At 44.3% G+C, this 19,458-nt stretch overlaps 1 protein-coding gene across 1 annotated transcript in view; it reads left to right on the top strand.

The window, feature by feature from the left end:
- Positions 1 to 19,458, top strand: part of LOC130206638 (sodium/hydrogen exchanger 9-like) — a 75,201-nt gene that overhangs the window by 46,944 nt on the left and 8,799 nt on the right. The window contains 1 exon segment of the mRNA XM_056434692.1: positions 12,922 to 12,943. Coding sequence (XP_056290667.1) covers positions 12,922 to 12,943 — 22 coding nt within the window.

The following is a 19,458-nucleotide window of genomic DNA, read 5'->3' as shown; positions in this document are numbered from 1 at the left end:
AGCGTTGGGCCTGTAAGACTGGCTGGAGCTAGCATTGACCCTGTAAAAGCTGGCCGGAGCGAGCATTGAGCCTCTAATGGCAGGCAGAAGCAAGCATTGAGCCGCTAAGGTGGGGAAGGGGAGTCGATCTGTTGGAAACTTGAGACTTTCAAAGATTTACTTTCTTTCTGCCTACCGGTTTGGGGGAAAGATGGCTGTGCTTGGTCCCATATTTGTAGTTTGGTAGCAGAATAAGGAAAAACCAGAGTGGGCTTGTTAGGATACAACATTTAGAAGTATAATAGAGGTAGCATATATTTAGTAGGCGTGGGTTTTGTGGTTTCTTTAAATAGTCATTAAACGTTAATTCAACAGCTCGTCTTTAAATGTGGTAAGTTTTCAGAAGAAACGGGATGATAACGTTGGCTGGTTGTAAGGATACCTGACAGATGGCAAAAGGAAGAGTTTTCCATCAGTACATGCTCCCTGTCTAATGTTAAATCCGAGGAGAAATGTGGTTGAACTAATGCTCATTAATCAGGATATCGTGATCACGATCTCAATCTATTTCAACTTCAGTGTGGCAATTCATATTCACCGCTAGCTGTGTGCTCGACACCTGAGGAGTAATTCAGCGGGCAATCTGATTGGCAGGTTAGTACTGTTGCATGTGGAATGACTAGAGAGGTAAGAAGGTAGAATAGAGAGTAAGTATCTATCAGGGGTAGGTCCAGCGTGAGGATGATATCGGCTGGGTCGTGACCCTTGCATAAAGGACTGCATAAACGCTTTGGTGTGAGCGCGGCAGTATAGTCGTGGGCGTCTGCGGAGGCTTGGTCTAGGACGCAAGAACAAGTAAAAGAGTTACGCTTACTCACTCACCTGGCCATTGGTACAGTCGTCAGAGGTATCATACCTGACGAATGCGTGTTTGTGGCCTACTCTCTGGATATGGCATCGGCCTATCTCAAATTTTCCCGATATTATCTATCTTGACGGGCCGGTATGACCTGCGGGGCAGGTTGTTGGACAATTTCTGTATGGAGTTGCGTTTGCTGCAAAGGCTGATGGGGCATTTCCCTTATGCAGTCAAGGGCGACACGGATGCAGGCCATCCGTGGTTTTGGGGGGTTACTGGCCTCCCTCTGTGACACAGGTGCAGTCCGTCAATGGTGATCGTTAAGCAACTTCATTAGCTTAGGAGACGCTCAGCTTCCTAAACACCTCAGGCCATTTTCGGAGCCGGGATGGTCTTCCCGGGCAATACTCCAAGTATCTAGGCAGCTTGGGACGGGAGGGCCTCCTTTCTTCGATCAACGAAGCATTATGTAGGTCAAAGGGGTAGCACAGAGGCTGCTACTTTGGCTAACCCCTAGGCATCACAGTTGCACTGATGCCGGGAAGGGGACAGCTGTAGACCTTTACCCTGACCTCAACCTAATGCTGGCCAGTCATAAATCATTGAAGTCCGGCACTATATGGTAAGTCATTCATATAATTGTTTGTGGTGTCCGTTTCAAGTATTGGTTGGCAGTGACTTGTCAGTCATCGTATGTACAGCCGTATCTCACCATAGCTAAGGTTCCAGATCCGCTCGCTAACACGGACGTGTGGAACCATGCTGGTGCGAGGTGATCAGTTTTCTTGTGCGTTTCCTCAATGTCCTGCTTCTACGTTGCCTCATCTAAACGTGGGCTGCTAGCATTCTCTAGGTTCACGTTGCCCTTAACTAACATGAAGCATGCTTGAGTACCTCTTGGTTCGGCCTAAGACTGGCTCCTCTGCTCCTCTCTTCCTTCCCCCGGGGAAGGTGGCCATATCTCAGACTTGGTTCCGGGGTCATTGGAAGGTTATCCTCCCAACTTAGCCTAGCCAAACTACTCGGGGCATTCTTTCCGGATAGGGGCTGCTACTTCGGCGGCCGCCAAGGCATCTCCGCCTCTACTCTCCAGAGAAAGGGGAGGTGGTCCTCCTCTGCCGTTGGCTCCGACATCCGGCTGGACCTCGACACCATATGGTCAAGTCAAAGGTCCCTGAAACCTTAAACTGGGTAAGGTATACATCTAACTGGTGGTGGTGTGTAATTGCGGCTATGCTGGCCTTAAATCTAAGAGAAGAAGAAGTATCTTTCCTGCTTTTACGTTGTCTCGCCTAAACGTGTTCTTCTAGCATTCTCTGGTTTCACGTTGCCCTTAACTAACGTGAAGTTTCTACTTCCCTGGTTGACGTTGCCTAGCTTAACGTAATAGTTAGCGGTTTACGTTGCCCGGCTTAACGTGATCTTTTCTTAAATTCCTAGGTGAACGCCATCCTGCGTAACGGTATTCTTCTTATTTTCCTAGGTCTCCGTTACCTGGCAAAGCGGATTATCTTCCAATTTCCAGCAAAAAAATCAGGCAAAAGATGGTATGGAAACCCGCTCTCGTTTACAGGTCCGGGGAGGGCCGTCACAAAGCTGACATAATATTCCTGTTTCCGGGTATTTCTTGTTTCTGGGTCTGCGACGAACCCGTCCAACGAGGACACAGTCTGTTTCCCGGACGTACTTCCCCGGATGCGTAGGAGCGCCAGAGTCCGACAGGGGTCTAACGAGAAGCGACCGACCGATACAAATCCGACTCGAACTGTCCTGCGGTCTTGAAAGTGACCCCTACTATCCTGTTCTGCGGTCTACACAGGACCCCCACCTGTCCTTGTCTGCGGTCTACCCATGACCCCAATCTATTCTTGTCTGCGGTCTCACTTGACCCAACCTATCCGGTCCTTGGGTGCGACCAAGCACGTCGTGACCCCCCGCTATCCATTCGGGGATCTTAAAATCCCCTTCTCCTTTGAAGTGGTAATCACTCTCCACACTGTCCAGTTCTGCGGTCTACTCGACCCCTCCTGTCCTTGTCTGCGGTGCGTCTTCACCCCCAATCTGCCTTTCTGCGTCATTTCCGACCCCGCTATCATTTTCGGGATCCGGTCGGATCCTGCTGTCTTAGTGCTGTATATCTAGATCGGCACTATTAGCTTCTGCGGTCGATAGAGACCCCCGTATCCTTGTCTGCCGTCCTTCGGGGCTTTCCTCTCTTGCTTTTTAGCCAGACCTTCGTAACTCGGTGATGTGTACTAGGACGGCTAGCATTAATCCCTTCGAACCATAACTAGTGGTTTCAGGAAATGGGTCTAGGGGAGCCTAGGAAACTTCGGCGGCTGTAGGTAAGGTTGAAGTTATTTTATACAGATAAAATAATTCTGGTTGGGGGGATTCTGCCTGCGCAGATATCAGCATCTCTACCCCTGGGTTATCCTACTTCAGGATGGAGTCCAATCGCCACAAAAGACTTTGCACTATTGCAATATTCTATTGTAATAAATGATTGTTCCACTCTAAATATACCCGTCTCTCCTGATTGAAATGTAGCTTAGCGAAAATTCAGACAGGAAGACAGTGGGTACAGCTGGTTCATTCACAAGTCTTGCAGCGATTACTCCATTAGCTGATTGGGGGCGGGCCCGATGAATGAACCAACCATTTAGAGCCAGCCCAGTTGGATAAGCCTATCACAGAGTCGTTGGTAACACTTTAAAGTTCTGTTCTCTGCTGCTGTCAGTTGTCGTTTCAGCTCGCGTCGTTTCGACCCTCCGCCACCCCAGGCTCCTCCAGGTGGAGTTGTGGCAACTCTTCGTCGACACCATCACCAGTGTCTGGACTCCATGGGGGGATTCTGCCTGCGCAGATATCAGCATCTCTACCCCTGGGTTATCCTACTTCAGGATGGAGTCCAATCGCCACAAAAGACTTTGCACTATTGCAATATTCTATTGTAATAAATGATTGTTCCATTCTAAATATACCCGTCTCTCCTGATTGAATTGACTGCATACCTCTATCCCCCATGTCACTGCTGTCTTCATGAGGAGTCTTTCTATCTGTGGAGCCCATCATAGTTCACGGCACGAGCCTTCAGGGCTGCCATGTTTCAGAGAGTAGCTCTGTGTTCCTCACCTGACGTCCCAAACTCCCTTCTCATCTCCTTTCCCTCATCGGATTGCATGAAGTGAAGGGACCAGTACAACATTTGAAAGACTTCATGTCTGTGAATAATACATCACATCTCTTCACAGCAAATTTAACTTCCATTCAATCTCGGCTATGGCTTTGTGCCGGAGTCTTGCTGTACCCGTGTGAAATGACTCCGGTCTGTTTTTTGGTTGTTTTATTTACCCCAATTTCTACTTTAAAAGATGTACGTACCTACCACAACAGGTATCAAAGAAAAGAAAAAGAGGAAGTTAAATGTCTTTTGTTTCTCATGCTGTCTGTGTGTGTGTGTGTGTGTGCGTGTGTGTGCAGTAAAGCAGGACGGTTTGTATTTCCCGAGACAAGAAGTGTCCATGAGTATCTCTCTCTTTTAGTCTGACGTGTGTGTTTTGAATTGCAAATCCAAACAGTAAACAGGTGGTCATGCGTTGCAGACAGATGGACGAAAGAACTACTGCGGTTCATACAGTACGCTGGTTTCATCACTATCAGTCAAAACACATCATTTCGATATAGGATGTCATTGTATGTTCCACTACTCTGCGGTCTCTTGCCGGCCACGCATATACATACAAATACACATTTATGCAAATACACACTCAGAAATGCATGCCATACAAGGGTGATCTGAGCTGAGCTGCGTGAGCTGCCTGTCAGCCTGCAAAGGGAAATTCATGTGCCTCGTGTTTAGATAGATGGTTAAAGCTGAAAGAAGACTACTTAGTAACAGAATAAAACACACTGCCTCCGTTTTGAGTCAGCTCATCAGACTTTGAACACAAACAAACAAAAATGTGCATCTAAAGCCGTGATTGTCTGTCCCTCCTCCTTTCTGTTCCTCTCCATTTCAGTCTCAATCTCAAGGTACATCATAGCCCACACTTGTGAGTTTCATCATGCCGCTGCATAAAAAGTGGTTATTTACACTAAACTGCATACAGTTATGAACATTTTATTTTATTTGACATTCATTTCTGATAAAGCTCATCCCAATTTACCATGAAACTGTGTAATGGTCATCTTCCCTTTTCTCTGGTTGTCGTTTTCTCATCTGCCTTGGCGGCTTGTTGCGTTAGACCAACCCCACAAACATGTCGGCCAATCGTAGTTTTACTCTGCAGGGGGGCGAAAACAAACCATCCGTCTAATATAAAAAAGGGAGAAGAAAAATATGAATGTAGAAACGAACATAAAGATCAACCAACCAACACACTTTGGTGTCTAAGGATGAAAGCATAAGCTTGTTGCAGTGCAGCAAGAGGGCAGTCTTTGTTATGTTGAGGGCTATTCAGGACATTTAGGAATGTTGTAATTGTTGAAGTGCATTGTAGACATGATAAATATCTCAAATGTGGCACAATGTGTATATTATTGGAGGAAAGGTCTAACTATTGGAATTTAAATGTATTGTTGGAGTATATGTGATAACTCAAGAGATTTGGTTTAAAAGATGAATTGTACTGCTGTGGGCAAGGAGTTGTACTCCTATGGTGGTTGTGTTTATTAGTTGGAATGCTTCAGCAGTCCAACTATTGTTCTTCACTTCTTTACTTAAACTTAATATTATTATTCTATTTCTTCCGTACCTTTTTTGTACCTCTTCTCTTCCTTCATATGTTCAGCTTCAGAAACCGTTCAAATATTGAAAAAATCAGCTTATTCAGGACTCGATGGGTATGACCGTTCATATTTCAAATGTTTGTATCTTTAAATCATTTAATGTTTGTTTTTTAATTCATTAGATCCTATGGAGAAAATCTTCAACTTTAAAAAGCTTACAGCATCTTCATATTTTAATGTTCACATATCCTTCACCTTTTAATGTATATTTTAAAAATATTTGTTATCTTTTCAAATTTCCAAATGATTCATTTGTGTTTAGTACCTGGTGCTAATTAATAATTAACAATTGAATACTAATGGTTACGTGTCAGCTAGTGTTTGTGTTCAGCCCCCCTTTGCTTGTAGCCATTCAATAAGTCCACAGAGCCTCGAGGACAGAACCCTTTCTGTTGCCAGGGAGGAACTGGCAGTCTGCACCAGCATGGAAAACAGCCGTGTTTGTTTTTGTGTTCACCGCCACTATTTTGTGATTGGTCGATTATTACAGTAAACATGTTGCGCTATGATCTCTCCTTAAGGCTCTCTCCATCTTTACAGCACATCAATAGCTTCAAGTGCAATAAGGGAACATTTAAACACTGTTTTTTGAAGTTCAATAAAATAATAACATCATTATTGTAAAGATTCATATTTTTCCATCACAAATTGGTTTCAGTATACTAAACTATTCAGCTGGGGGGAAAAACCCGCTACAGTGTTCTGCTTGTTTCTCTCTTTTCTTTTCTTCTGCCCATGTAACTCGATGCCCAAGCAGTCTCACAAGCACAATGTAACACTCCCGGTGCTCGGTCTCCTTGGCTTTGATGAGGGCTGGAGGTGGCAGGGCACCCCTGGGGAGATCTGAGACCCAGTCACAGTGAGCAGCCTGGGGCCCCGAGGCTTTGAACGTTGGCCAGTCATGTCCTCTTCAAGCCCTTTCACTTTCAATATCATTATTTTTCCTCGTCCCAGCTCAGACTGATAGTTTTATTGTGCTTTTAGCACTGGTGCTTATTGTTCGTGTAGCTGTAGATGTGCAGTAGTGATCACAAAGTCCGTGGACTTGCTGCCTCTTCTCTGTGTTTGATGCAGTTGTAGCTTTGCTGTATATGTAAACATGGCTCTATTAAACAAGGTTGGTAGTTGGTTGATCCAGACTACTCAGGATATTTACATCAAATTAAGATGCACTTATAAGCTATGATGGTGACCCTAGTCAATATTATGCTATTATGCATATTACTGCATGCTGATTTTCACATTTATCTAAAAGCACCAATGTGCTGCATGCAAAGCCTCGCGGAGCCGCGGGACCGTTTATTTGCACACTCCAATGAGGAAGAGGGATTTTGACAAGACGAGAAGACGGCTCACATGCAAGCCATTTTCGTTTTGTGTGATGATGTCATGGTGGCTGTGCAGGACGGACTGGAGGCCTTGACTGTGCACACAGAACTTGGAGGCTAAGATGTAACAGCTGGAGCCTGGCTAGTGACTGGCCTTTTTGTTTTGAGTGGACAGATGGATGGAAAACTATGTCTCTGATGTCACTCACTCTCCTTCATGTCCCACTGACCTCTTATCACTATCTCTCTCTGGCTCGCTCGCTCACTCCTCTCTCTTTTTGACATCCATCTGCTTGTACAGTGTTGATAACATTATTTCCTGTTTTGAGGACTGTGCAATACAAGAATAAGGCCACGTGTACACACACATTTGCATACCTCGTACCTCCTTATATATAGGCATAGCAGACTGAAGGGGAGAGGAAAGTCTCCCACATATCTTCACGTACTCAAGCAAATACACATAGCAGGATGTAGATGAAAGATACGCCAAAGTAGGTTTGCCCATACTGAAAAGAAAAGGAGGCAATAAGACAGTGGAAGAGAGAGGAATGCTTAGATCCTAACTTTTTCTTTGTTACTATATTATTTAGTCTGTTTAGTAAAAGTGAAATAAATAGATGTGAATTAGAAGACCAATCTATAACAACGGAAGGCTTTGGGACTTCGACAGGGAGGCTTTTCTTTCTTTCTTTAAAAATGTAACATATTCCATGAAGGGATTTCCAAAGGAATCTTTATGCTACAATAGCTTTCTGAATCGGGTAAATCATCCTTCCTTTTGTGTCCTCTCGGGGATGGAGCATGACGGTCAGGTGACTTTTAGTCGGTAAAGCGAAGGGCTTTGGTCTGATTTGTACACAGACATTTTGATATCTCCAAAACACATTTATTATTGATGCAGTCTGATGATCTGGTGATGGGTTGGAGCTGAAAACTGTTCCCACAGCACTTTGTCGCTGTTATTTATCAAAACAACCTGCAGTCCTCTCTCTCTCTCTCTCTCTCTCTCTTCTGGGAGATTTCCCGTACCTCGCGGTGCTGAAAGTTAAGTCTCATTTCTCATCACAGTGAGCTCAGCTCCTGCTGGGCGACAGGGTTTAGATGTGCAGCCCTAAGTTACAGTGGAGCCCTGCAAGTTCAGCCAGCCGCACCGACCATTGATGATGTCTCCTGAGTGTTGAAGAACCGAGCTTCATATTAACATTTCAGACGGTTCTTCCTGGGACGAAGGCTCTGCCATCAAAACGCAGCCCGTCCTCGTTCGGAAGCGGCTCTCAGCTTTAAATCGGCATGCCCCCCTCTCGTCAGTTGACATTTCTGTCTACGCCGGGCATTGTCGCGCTAACTCTGTTTTGCAACTAAAGTTGCCCGTGTACTTCGGACTCATTCTATATTCATGAAGGGGAAAAGAGTCTTTTACTTACTAGGGTAGCGGAGTGTTGCTGAGACGTAAGTGCTAGATTCAGGACCCGAAAACAGGATTGCTCCTGGGATAACCCTGATTGGAGATGTTGCTGTTGAAAACATTATGAGAGGAGTGCAGGCTGGAGGAGGCCAGCAGAGGAGGATTCTGACACCGATCAGACGGGAAACGTTATCTCTGCACATTAGACTGCCGGGGTTACACTCTGGCACCAGATACAGAGATAGTCCTGTCTCAGCTCAACTATCACTCGTATGCGTGTTGATAGCTGAGCTGCGTGTGTGTGTGCGTGCGTGTGTGTGTGTGTGTGTGTGGACAATAAACAGGTGAGAGCTCAGAGAGTGCAAGCGCTGCTGTTGACACATTGCTCTCCCCGCTGGCCCAGAGTTCAGTGGGTTTCCTCGACCAGTGGATTGATAGTCATGGCAGTGTGCGGAGAGACTGAACCGATTGCCGAGGTAACTGCATCTGTCAGATCAGCCAATACGGCGGGTTTATCAGGTGGAGATTGACTCCTGACGAGGGTCTCGTACATTGGAGTCCTGGGCTCCAGCATCCACTAAAAAGGCCCAGAGGCACGGCCTAATGGACGTGACGTCAATACGGAGAGGGAGGAGGAGGGCCATTAAAAAGAGCATCAGGGCTATAAAAGTGCCCACTTGTGTGCATGTGTGTGTACTTGTATTGGTGTGTGAGGGCAGATTGATGCTCTCAATGTAAAAACAGGCACAGAATGCACATTTGACTCACATAGATATAACAGGATGTGTTGGGTAGTAATTTGGAGTTTATTGTTTTAAGAAAGTCTCAGTTAAGCACCACAGATGGGAAGAGATGGCAGAGAGAAAATAGTGAGAACATCAGTATGTGCTGTGTGATTCTCAGGCAGGTGTCTGTGGGATGAAAGAGGATCCACACATGAGTATGAATAATAAAACAGACACAGGGTGCCTCTCTCACACATGCATAAATGCAAACGCACACAAACGCGCGTGCACACATATTTTTCCACTCCGCTGCTGGATGAACAATGCTTTAAGACTGTGGTCTGGATGGAGTCCTCCGAGGGAATGGGTAATGAGGGGTGATGGATGGTACTGATGGGGCTAAATTTGCTGCGGAGGTAGCGATAGAAAGTGTGTTTGAGACACTCACAGCCAACACTGCATCAGTGTGTGTGTGTGTGTTTGTGTGTGTTGATCATGAGGAAACGGTGCCGTGTGTTTGTGTGGGAGGATTGTGGGGGCCACTCTTTGGAAGCCGAGAGCGCTAATGAATCCAATTTACCCAGCTGCCTAGCGACCTCGGCTCTCAATCACTCTCAATGGGCACCTCTTATTTTAGAGCCATTATTTTTAGCCCTCCATAATTTCATCTCTCAGTTTCTAGAACAATGAGAGAGCAAGAGAGAAAGAGAGAGAGAGAGATTTGATTTTTCAAAAACACTTTATTTTCATATTTAAAATGTTTAAAATAATTTCAAAATAAAGTGTTAGAAATCACATGTTTTGTTTTTAAAAAGATAATAAAAAAATTGCATAATTTATTCGATAAAAGATTTTACAAACACCAACTCCTCTTCAATGATGGAACAAACATTATTAAACACCAACGATTCATTAAGAAGGGAGCTGTTTAAAAAACAAACAAAAATATAAACCAATAAATTAATAAAAACATTCCCACATTCCCCTTATTTCTTATTTCTAAACATCTCTATCAGACAGACTGGACCCTTCCCTCCGACTCCTGTGGTGTCGGCAGAATAATAAAAACAAATGCAGGTCAGGGAAGAACTCAACAACTTTGACCCCTTTCTTGTTCTGTGTGTTTTTTTAAAAGCCTTGATTTTTTCAGCCGTATATATTCTTTTTTTGCTGTATATATTGTTATTTAAAACCAGAGGAGAGTCGCTGCTTCTGACCCCCCCGACCCGTCTGCTTCACCTCCACCTTGCTAGCCTTCGCCTCACTTCCTGCACTCTACGATGGCTGCTTCCTCTTTACAGCTCCTTCCTGCTTCCTCTGCTTCCTTCTCCTCCATCTCCGCTCCTTCCACCTGCCCAGCCCCTCCCCACCCATATACACTTTCCTCCTCCGCCTCATCACCTCCACCCACTTGCTCTACCACCTCTGGGCTCTTCACCAGCACCATTTTTCTATTACCCCAAAATATACACCGAAAAACTTATACTAAGGTGAAACCCAACCAATAAACCAAATTAAATGTATAAACATTATTGTGGAAATAAAAAATAAACACAATCGCTCAGTCAAGCAGCTCACTCACACACGACCTTAAGGTCCACCGGTTGAGAGCATCCGTCTCCTCAGACACTGATCTGTCATTCCTTTTGTTTGGCCTGTTCCTCCACTCCCTGTCATTGTTGAGGCACGTGCATACTGAGGTTCCCCTCAAGGTAACACTATGTATTCTTCGTGAGACATTCATAATTTCCTTCTGTCTCGTGAATGATGAACCGCTCTGCCCCGTAACCACAAGGTTGAAACCTGTCCATTTTTTCTTGGATTGGTGCTGTGGAGTATAAGCTCCCTGAGGTGGTTCTTGTTGGGTCCCAACTGCTCGCTCTTGAGGCAGGGAACAATTTGCCTCAGAGAGAACAACAGCGTCGGCCAAACACACACTCCCAATACACAAATGAGAAAAGAAAGGGAGAGTTAATGGTTCAGCATAATGGGCACACACAGAGCGAAGAGAGGGGGGGGTACAGAGAGAAATGAAAAATGAATATAAAGTAACTCACTATAAAACAATCATGTGAAACGAGAGAGTGAGTGCCAAATCAGAGTCATTTATTCAGTCTTGAAAGCTTCCGCGCTTCGGCATCGCACAAATCAAATCCATAAAATACAATCTGCATCGAAGGCTTCTATAAGAAACTGTTATCGCGACTTCACCCACGGAAATGTCGGCGTGTGTGTGTACATGCTCTACATCTGTGTGTGTGTGTGTGTGTGTGTGTGTGGGGTGGGTGTGGGTGTGTGGCCCTCTGATTGTAGACCCAGAGGAAAAGAAGAATAGACTTGGCAGGCCTTGAGTTGGCCATCTGTTCCTGTAGATGTGGTCAGTCTGCATGAGGCCCTTCTGTCAGCCTCACAGGCACACACACACACACACACACACACACACACACACAGATGCACACTCCCATCCTCTTTCTAAACTGGCTTTCTCACGTACTGTATTTCATCAAGCCTCTCGCTCACACCAGCACAGTGCATCTGGCTGTCCAGCCTGCTGTGCCCCGTGACCATGTGTCTGGACTTCTGTTCAGAGGGTCTGTGGTTTCAGGGGCAGAGGGGCTCCTATCGATTCAGACCCACTAGCAACGCGCCAAGGAGCTGCTTTCATAATCCTCCCTCTTAAATAATTCAACACTCGCCCTCAAATTTCATCAGCACCTACATATGGAGAACAATATCCCCCCACAGCAGCAGAGTAGTGAAGAATGTGTGTGAGAGGGAGAGAATGATGCGACAGCAGATGAGTGAGCAGGTGGAGGAAAGTCGGCTTCAAATCAACTATTATTGACCACTTGTGCAGCTGCAGCGAATGCATGCGTAGCTCTACAGAAAATACATTTTTCCAGCTGCAGGCCTGGGCGTCGTGAGACAATGGATTGACACTGATTTATCTGTCAGATTCGACGACTCGTCACGCTGAACAGCGAGACACACAGAAATACATTTTCCTCATACTCTCCCACCACTCCTTGCCATCTTACCAGTGTCGCTTCCACTTGAACGATTTTACAGTGGACACAGTTTTTCCTTCTCAAGTCTCGATTCACGTCCTCTTTTAAGCTTGAGGTGAAGTAGAACAATACAAACGCAGGTCGTTTTCCTGTAAAAGAAAAAAAGACAAGGACATCCCTCCAGTCAGCCATTAGCCCAGTGCCATGAATAACACACGCAAAAGGGCCACCGTTGTTGCAACTGCCTCGTTATGATAATCCACACACTGCTCTGTCCTTTCTTTGAGATTCACTCACAAACCATCCTTGATTATCTTCAATATCGATGTGGCACCGTCCAAAAATATAACTCAGAATCAAGGCATCAGAGCCAACCATGAAAGAGTTTCACCGGCGTTATCAGACAAAGAAGAAGGAAGGAGACATAAAGCCATATAAAGGGATTTGTTCTGTCCCACAATTAGGAATATTTTCGAAGGTAAAATAGACCCGCAAGTGCTATCGGACTAGTCCAGTTATTAAAAAGTTCATCGACAATCTTGTTTTTTAAATGGGTTTCTTTTTCACTGAGCACAACCACCTTGTCATTATGATTTCCCAGTGCACCGTGCACATTACTCACATCAGTGAGCAGTAATGTAACAGGCTATTATTGTATTTTCAGTTGAAACACTTTGCCAGTCATTACAAATCATTAAACAGCTTGAGGTTTCTAGAGCAATTCAACAAGGACCTGACATGCAGCTGAGAGACGTTGGCATGGTTGTCCATGTTTGTACCCGTTTTACACTTTTACAGACAGATTGAATTTTTATAAGTGGAGCTGCATGAGGTAGATATTCATAGTTTGTGTATTATTTGGGGCAACATCAACACTTAAAAGAAAAGCCCCCCTAAATACATGTATGTCAGCTTAAGTGTATTATGTGAATGTATTAAGTCCTATCTCGAATCCTTGTTTCCCCTTTGCAATGCATATCATTTACATAGCTATTCTACATTTGTATTGCATGGCTATGGTTACATGCCAATGGTCAAATGTGTTTTATTTGAGCAGAGCTTTTGAGCTGGCAATATAGCAAAAATATATTTGTCAAAAGCAATCTTATTATATCTTAAAGGCATTAATCTGCACCATCAAAACTGGTGGGCTGGTTGTTGTAGCTCTACTACTAGTTTGATAAATGTTATCTTTCCGGTGCTTTCCAGCCAATAATTGCTCCGTCTCCCGCTGACTCCACCAGGCTAAATGTAGACCTTTTCCCTTTGTCGTGCTGAGACATCCAGGTGATCGTTGTGAGAAGGGAAATGAATTCTGTGTGATGGAAATATCTTTGGCTCCCCGGGCTCCTCTGCTTCCAACTGTCCCCGTCGGTCCACAGGGATCCAGCGGGCTGAAATGCTAAAAGACTCCCCTCCTGATGAACAGACAGCGTTTGAAACACTGATGGCTGCCAGCTTCCATGGTGGAGGGGTGTCTTCTTCCCCAGCTGTTGGCACAGAGAGTCCCTTGTGTTGCTTTCGGGTCATTTTGACCCGATTCAATATTTAACCCTCCTGTCGCCTTCGGGTCAATTTGACCCGATTCAATGTTTAATGTCGGTGTTCTTTCGGGAGTCAACAAACAAACATAAAGTACCTCACACTTAAACTTGGAAAACAATATTAATTCTAATAATTTTCTGGAGATTTTAATAGCTGGGGTCATATTGACCTCAAGGGTAAAATATGTTAGTAAATATAAAGGTAACAGGAGGGTTAAACATTGAATCGGGTCATATTGACCCGAAGGCGACAGGAGGGTGAAACATTGAATCGGGTCAAATTGACCCGAAGGCAACACAAGGGTTAAACTGACATACGTTACTGTATTATTACAGTTTTTTCCTGTTGTTTCTCACCTTAAATCTCAAACATGTAGCACAGTATGATCCCTACAGCAATGACATGATGAAGAAAGTTGCAGAGTATACGTAGTATCTTTAATCTAAAGTACTGTACCTACGATAGTGAAGCAGAGAAGTGGCACATTACCGATAAGTTCAATTCACTTGTACCCTACATTGCCGTAATAAATTCACTTATACATACATTGATCTGATGGCTGTAGTTGTTGACATGCAAAATGAAAAACACTTACAAATCAATATCTGGTTATAGACAACAACAATAAACAAATAGTTGGTAATTTTGGGAAGTACGTTTATTCCCTTTATTGCCGAGGGTAAGATGAGAAGATGGATATTGCTCATACCTGTCAATTAAATATGAAGCTGCAGCCAGTTTGCTTGGCTTGACGCAAAGGAACAAAAGGAAACAGCGAGCCTGGCTCTTCTTACACTTTGTTTCTTGGATGGTTTAACATACGAACATACTAATAACATTGAGCTATACAGGTTCTTGCAAGAAACTGTAAACGCAGGACCACATAAATAATGTAACACTTAAAAGATCAATTGAGAATAAATGTGTCTCACTCTGGTTTGTTTACAGCCCTTTATGTCAGTCAATTAGCATTGGTCATGACGAATGCTGTGATAAACTATGCTTGAGTACATTTGAATTACAAGTTGTAATATCGCTCAAGTGCATTTCACAACAGGGAAAATGTAAAGGTAATGACTGCTATTGGTTTCGTGAGTACCGTAGTTGCAATATCTAAGATGGCATTACATAATTATCCCTCATACCTCAGATTAAACCACAGATATGATAACTCAACTGCTGTTGAGTGGGCGATCATTCTTCAGTGTGGAATATGGAAGGTCAGAGGTCAGGTTCAATGAGATATCTGCCAAAAGACATTATCTCTGAGACAATGAACTGTGTTCTGATGTAAATGATTTACAGCCCACTGCAACATGCACAGATGGATGTTTGACTAATATCACTTTCACACGTATATGTGAGAGCACACACGCACACACACACACACACACACACACAGACCGACAAGCGGCAATTTTTATTTTTATACCAGATCAAGTGATGGGAAATGTAGGTTAAAGCTGCAGAGAGTGTGGGACTCTCACTCTAGGTTTCAGTAGATTGACCCAAATACTGCAGTCAGAGAGTTGGCCATGAATGGATTGTTAGTTTGTAACACTGCAGAAAAAGGAAAAGAAGCTTATGTGTGTCTTGCTCTTTGTTTTATTTCCTTATCCACTGCAGAGTTGTAACACTGATGGACAGCTCAGTACCTCATGCAGTACACTTCTTCTGCAAAGCTTTGCATTATTACCTACGTTTTAAGTCCAGTCTAAATATGGGACTGTACCAATATATGACACAGAATACACTTTTTGTTTCTTCATATAATTACAAAATAATGTGGTGAAGGAAGTTAACAACTTAGCTCACTGCACAGCTGACGGTGTGTGTGTGTGTGTGTGTTTGTGTGTGTGCATGCGTGTGTGTGCAAGCATGCGTGTGTGTGTGTGTGTTTATTTTGGGATGAAATGTCTTCGCTTCGCAACCTGCAGTCTCTTGCAATTTGATTGACAGCTCTTGTAATACATAGACTCACTCTAGACAACGGTTATAAATACTTTCTAATGCTCTAAAAGGTTTGTATTATTGGAAATATTTGTGACAGTAAAGCAGGCCTATGATTCCAGTTAAATCAGAGAAACAGATGTCATCACGACAAACTGTTCCATTACATATCCAAATGTAATTTTAATTTATAAGAGCATAACGCATTTCAAACCGCTCCCTTTTTGAAGTCGTCTATCTCCACAGTTTGAAAGAGGACCGTGTCTGTCGTGAATGCACAGTTCTTCCTTTTATAAAGTCCTTGCACTGATTGTGTTTCTTATCACTCTCTCTCATTACTTCACTCAATACAATGAGATCTTGCCGTCAGGGTCTGAGTCACTGCCGGCTCTCATGTCAGCGTTGTGGACTTTTTCTTCTTTTTCTACACAACTGCTGGAACGAGCATATTCGTCATCGTCACGGACGTGTTCCCTCTTTGAGGAGAGGAAAGATGGTGCTTGTCTTGCCATCTATTGCAACAACTATTACCATGCGTAGTCTGCAGATACATGTATTCTTATTGATTGTGATTACACTGCAACTTAATTAAATATGTCAATTTAAATCCATTTTGTGTGGTAAACAGTTTAGCCAGATTCTCATCATTTCACCGATCTGCCAGCCATACCAGTTATACCACTCATCCCTTGTTCCTTATTTGTGTATATCTACATATATATATGTATTCTTGTAGTGCATGGTGTTCATTTTGATGCCGGTTCCACATATGCTGTCGAATAGGAAGTCCATGTGAATCCCTGGTGGGAAGAACCAACAAAAAGGATTTGCAAACAGGAAACTGGGAGGACGACTTACAGCTTTCCTCTTGTCCAGACTCTCAGCATAGAGCAACACAGTCCCTGTGAGACTCTGTCTTTGTCCCCCGTTTCCATCTGTCTGTGCTCTCTCATCCGCTCGCTCTCAGAGTGAGCACAGCAGAGGGAAGTGTGCCACTTGAGTACTTGAACTCATCTGAATGTTTATTAACTAGTACCGCTGATCACATCCAGAGGAGATTTTCTCCTCCTGAGGAAACGATTGCGAGGGAAATGTTTTGCCTGCACGTAAACACAGTTAACTTCTACCCCGGAGCTGCCTCCAAGGTACAATGTTTATATATATATATATATGTGTGTGTGTGTGTAAAGCATTTATGTCTTTGATGTTGTGATGTCTTCTCTTGAGGCCTTGTGTAGTGTGCCTACACCACCACTGTCTGTGATGACAACACTACAGAGACTCAGGCAAACACACACACACACACACACACACACACAAGCTGCATCACTGCTCAAGGCCCAGTTATGTTGCTCTTCCTCTTGTCTGTGAGGTATAGCCATTTAAATCTGAGGTGTTTATGGGTGACCATGAGTGCTTTCTTCATATATCTTGGAGTGCAATTTCATCTTTTTTTTTGCGCATTTTACCTGTAGTAAAAAAAATCTGTCTTTATAAAAAAAAAAGGCCCAAAACAGAAACCTGAAAACGTGTTCATATTCATAGCAACATTCCCCAAAAGCCCGATGAGTCGTGCGAGGAGGCCCTGTGCAGAGCGCTTTGTCATCCTGGAACGTGACCAGAGATATTTTAGTCACAGCGAAGCTCTACAAACGGAGACTTTCAGCACATAAAGAGCCCATTAGCAAAAAAGGAATCATCAACGTGGATTCTGGAGGCTGCGGATATACCGTCAGGATAGCAGCCACAACCTAAATGTACAATGTTGCCAGATTGCGGCAGATTGAGTTGTTTCTATTGTGTGTTCCTCTTCCGACTGGGTTTCATCACAGGGGTTGGGTTTCCCTGCAGAATGGGGAACTCCACCTCATTTTGGGAGGTAACTGAGCCGTGACGGGACCGCATACTACATGACAGAAGTATTTGTGACTCAGCTGTTGTCTTGGACCTGAGCTGTTGATATTGATACGCAAGGATTACAGACGTTCCTCTCCCAGCGTGTGCCTCATGTCCACTTTCACTCAGCTGCACATTTTTTTCGTTCCGTAAACTCACCGTCCCAGAGTTTTTAGACAAGTTTCCACTTGATTGAGTCTCATTATGTGCAACATAAGGGTATCAGCTCTCATGGGGTCTTATCAATCTTAAAATGTGACGGCAGACTAAATATTCTCCCCGTGACACAATACACAAAACTTTCGTCCCACGCAAAAACAAGCCCCGCCTCGTTACCGTTGTTCCCTCTCTGGCTTCGATTTCTATTCTCTTTCATGCCTTTTTCTCTGTCTCTGTTTAACTGTCTTGCCCTGTCTCCACTCGTCAACCGTTCACTCAAAGTCAAATAGCCATCTCTCCCTCTCCAACACGCTCACCGGCAGCAACAACTCATTCTGTGACTCTCACGTCACTGCAGATGATCTCACACACCATCGGGCTCAGGAAACTGGAACTCCTTCTGTGTCATGTGTTGCTCTCCTCCCCCTATTCTTTTTTTGTTTCTGTTGCTCTACCCTCAGCTTGCACCTTAGCTTTCCTGTTTCTATCGGCTTAGCTCAGTGACGGAGCCTGTCTGTCGGAATGGAATGTGTCCCACCAGCTGAAGGCGATGCGGCGTGCATAGGGCCGGCCGTCTGAGCCTGTCACAGCCTGTCCCATCCGAGAGGGTTTTCCAAAACAATTTGCACCAAAACAACTTGCTCCAGTGTCGACCCGGGATGACTTTGAATCATAAAAAAAGATCTCAAAGACCTTTTTATTTCGATCTCTTGTGCAGTTTCAGCACAATTTCAACCTTCGTGCCTCTCTCTGCTGTTCCGGCAAGAAGAATAGATCCACGTGGTGGGCAGAGAGCTGGAGGTAGGAGGAGACAAAGAAACGGTCATAACAGGAGGAGGTGACAAAGGGAGGAAGAGTGATCTGATGTTGAGGGGAGAAAGAGTTGGAAGAAAGTGGAGGACAATGACAGCGGAGAGTGGCGAGAGAGATTTTCTAAATGTCTTTGGTACAAAAGAAGAGGAAAGAGACAAAAGATGGATGTGGTTCAGATAAAGATGCAGACAGGAACTTAGAGGGTAAACAACAGAGGAAAAGAGGTGACAAACAAACAAGAGGAAATGACTCATGGATGAATGGATTTATGGGATAGACCACAGGATAAAAATCTAATTAATTACCAAGTACAACAATGTCCAGGATGTTTTGATACCAACAGAATGCAAAATAGCCTCAATTCATACCGTGGTCAAAAACAAAGACCGATACCAACAAGATCAATGATCAGAAATGGAGAAAATAAAAAATCACAGGAGACAAACACCGGAGGTAATGCAGCCAAGACACAAATCTGCACATGAAAGAATCTCCTCCCTGTTGTGTTGTTGCAGGAGCCTCCCAGTGAAAGGCGTACTCACGCGTCAGCACATTCAAACTGCACTCTGCAGCGATAGCGAGCCTTGCAGCAGTAATGCTCGGCTATTAGAGGTAACTGCTGACCTGTTGGAACGACCGTCGACAGCATCCCACGAAGCTCTGTGGGAAATGTTAGACCTGTAGTGTACTGCATGGAGCTTTTTTGTTGCGCTGTTGTATGACCTTAAATGATAGATTTGGGTGTCAAGCAGGGAAAAGTGTATATAAAATGATCATCATGTGTCCTCAGGGAATGCGACAAAGTTGTCGTCGGCCTTTGATTTCAGATTCAGGGTGAAGTCTGGCGTGATGGCGCTTTACCGTGGGTGTTCGGCCCACGTGTAGATGCAAAGAATGCATGCGCACACTGAGATATCGCCTTTGTCTCCCGATGAAGCAGCTCACCAGGCTGTCACTGGCCAGTGCTGAGTCACTTTATTTCAATTCAGAGCAGGAG

This window comes from Pseudoliparis swirei, chromosome 16 (genome assembly GCF_029220125.1).
Source record: "Pseudoliparis swirei isolate HS2019 ecotype Mariana Trench chromosome 16, NWPU_hadal_v1, whole genome shotgun sequence".
In the NCBI taxonomy this organism is placed as follows: Eukaryota; Metazoa; Chordata; class Actinopteri; order Perciformes; family Liparidae; genus Pseudoliparis; species Pseudoliparis swirei.
Note: the sequence above shows the minus strand (reverse complement) of the source record. Positions and strands in the feature narration are given on the sequence as shown.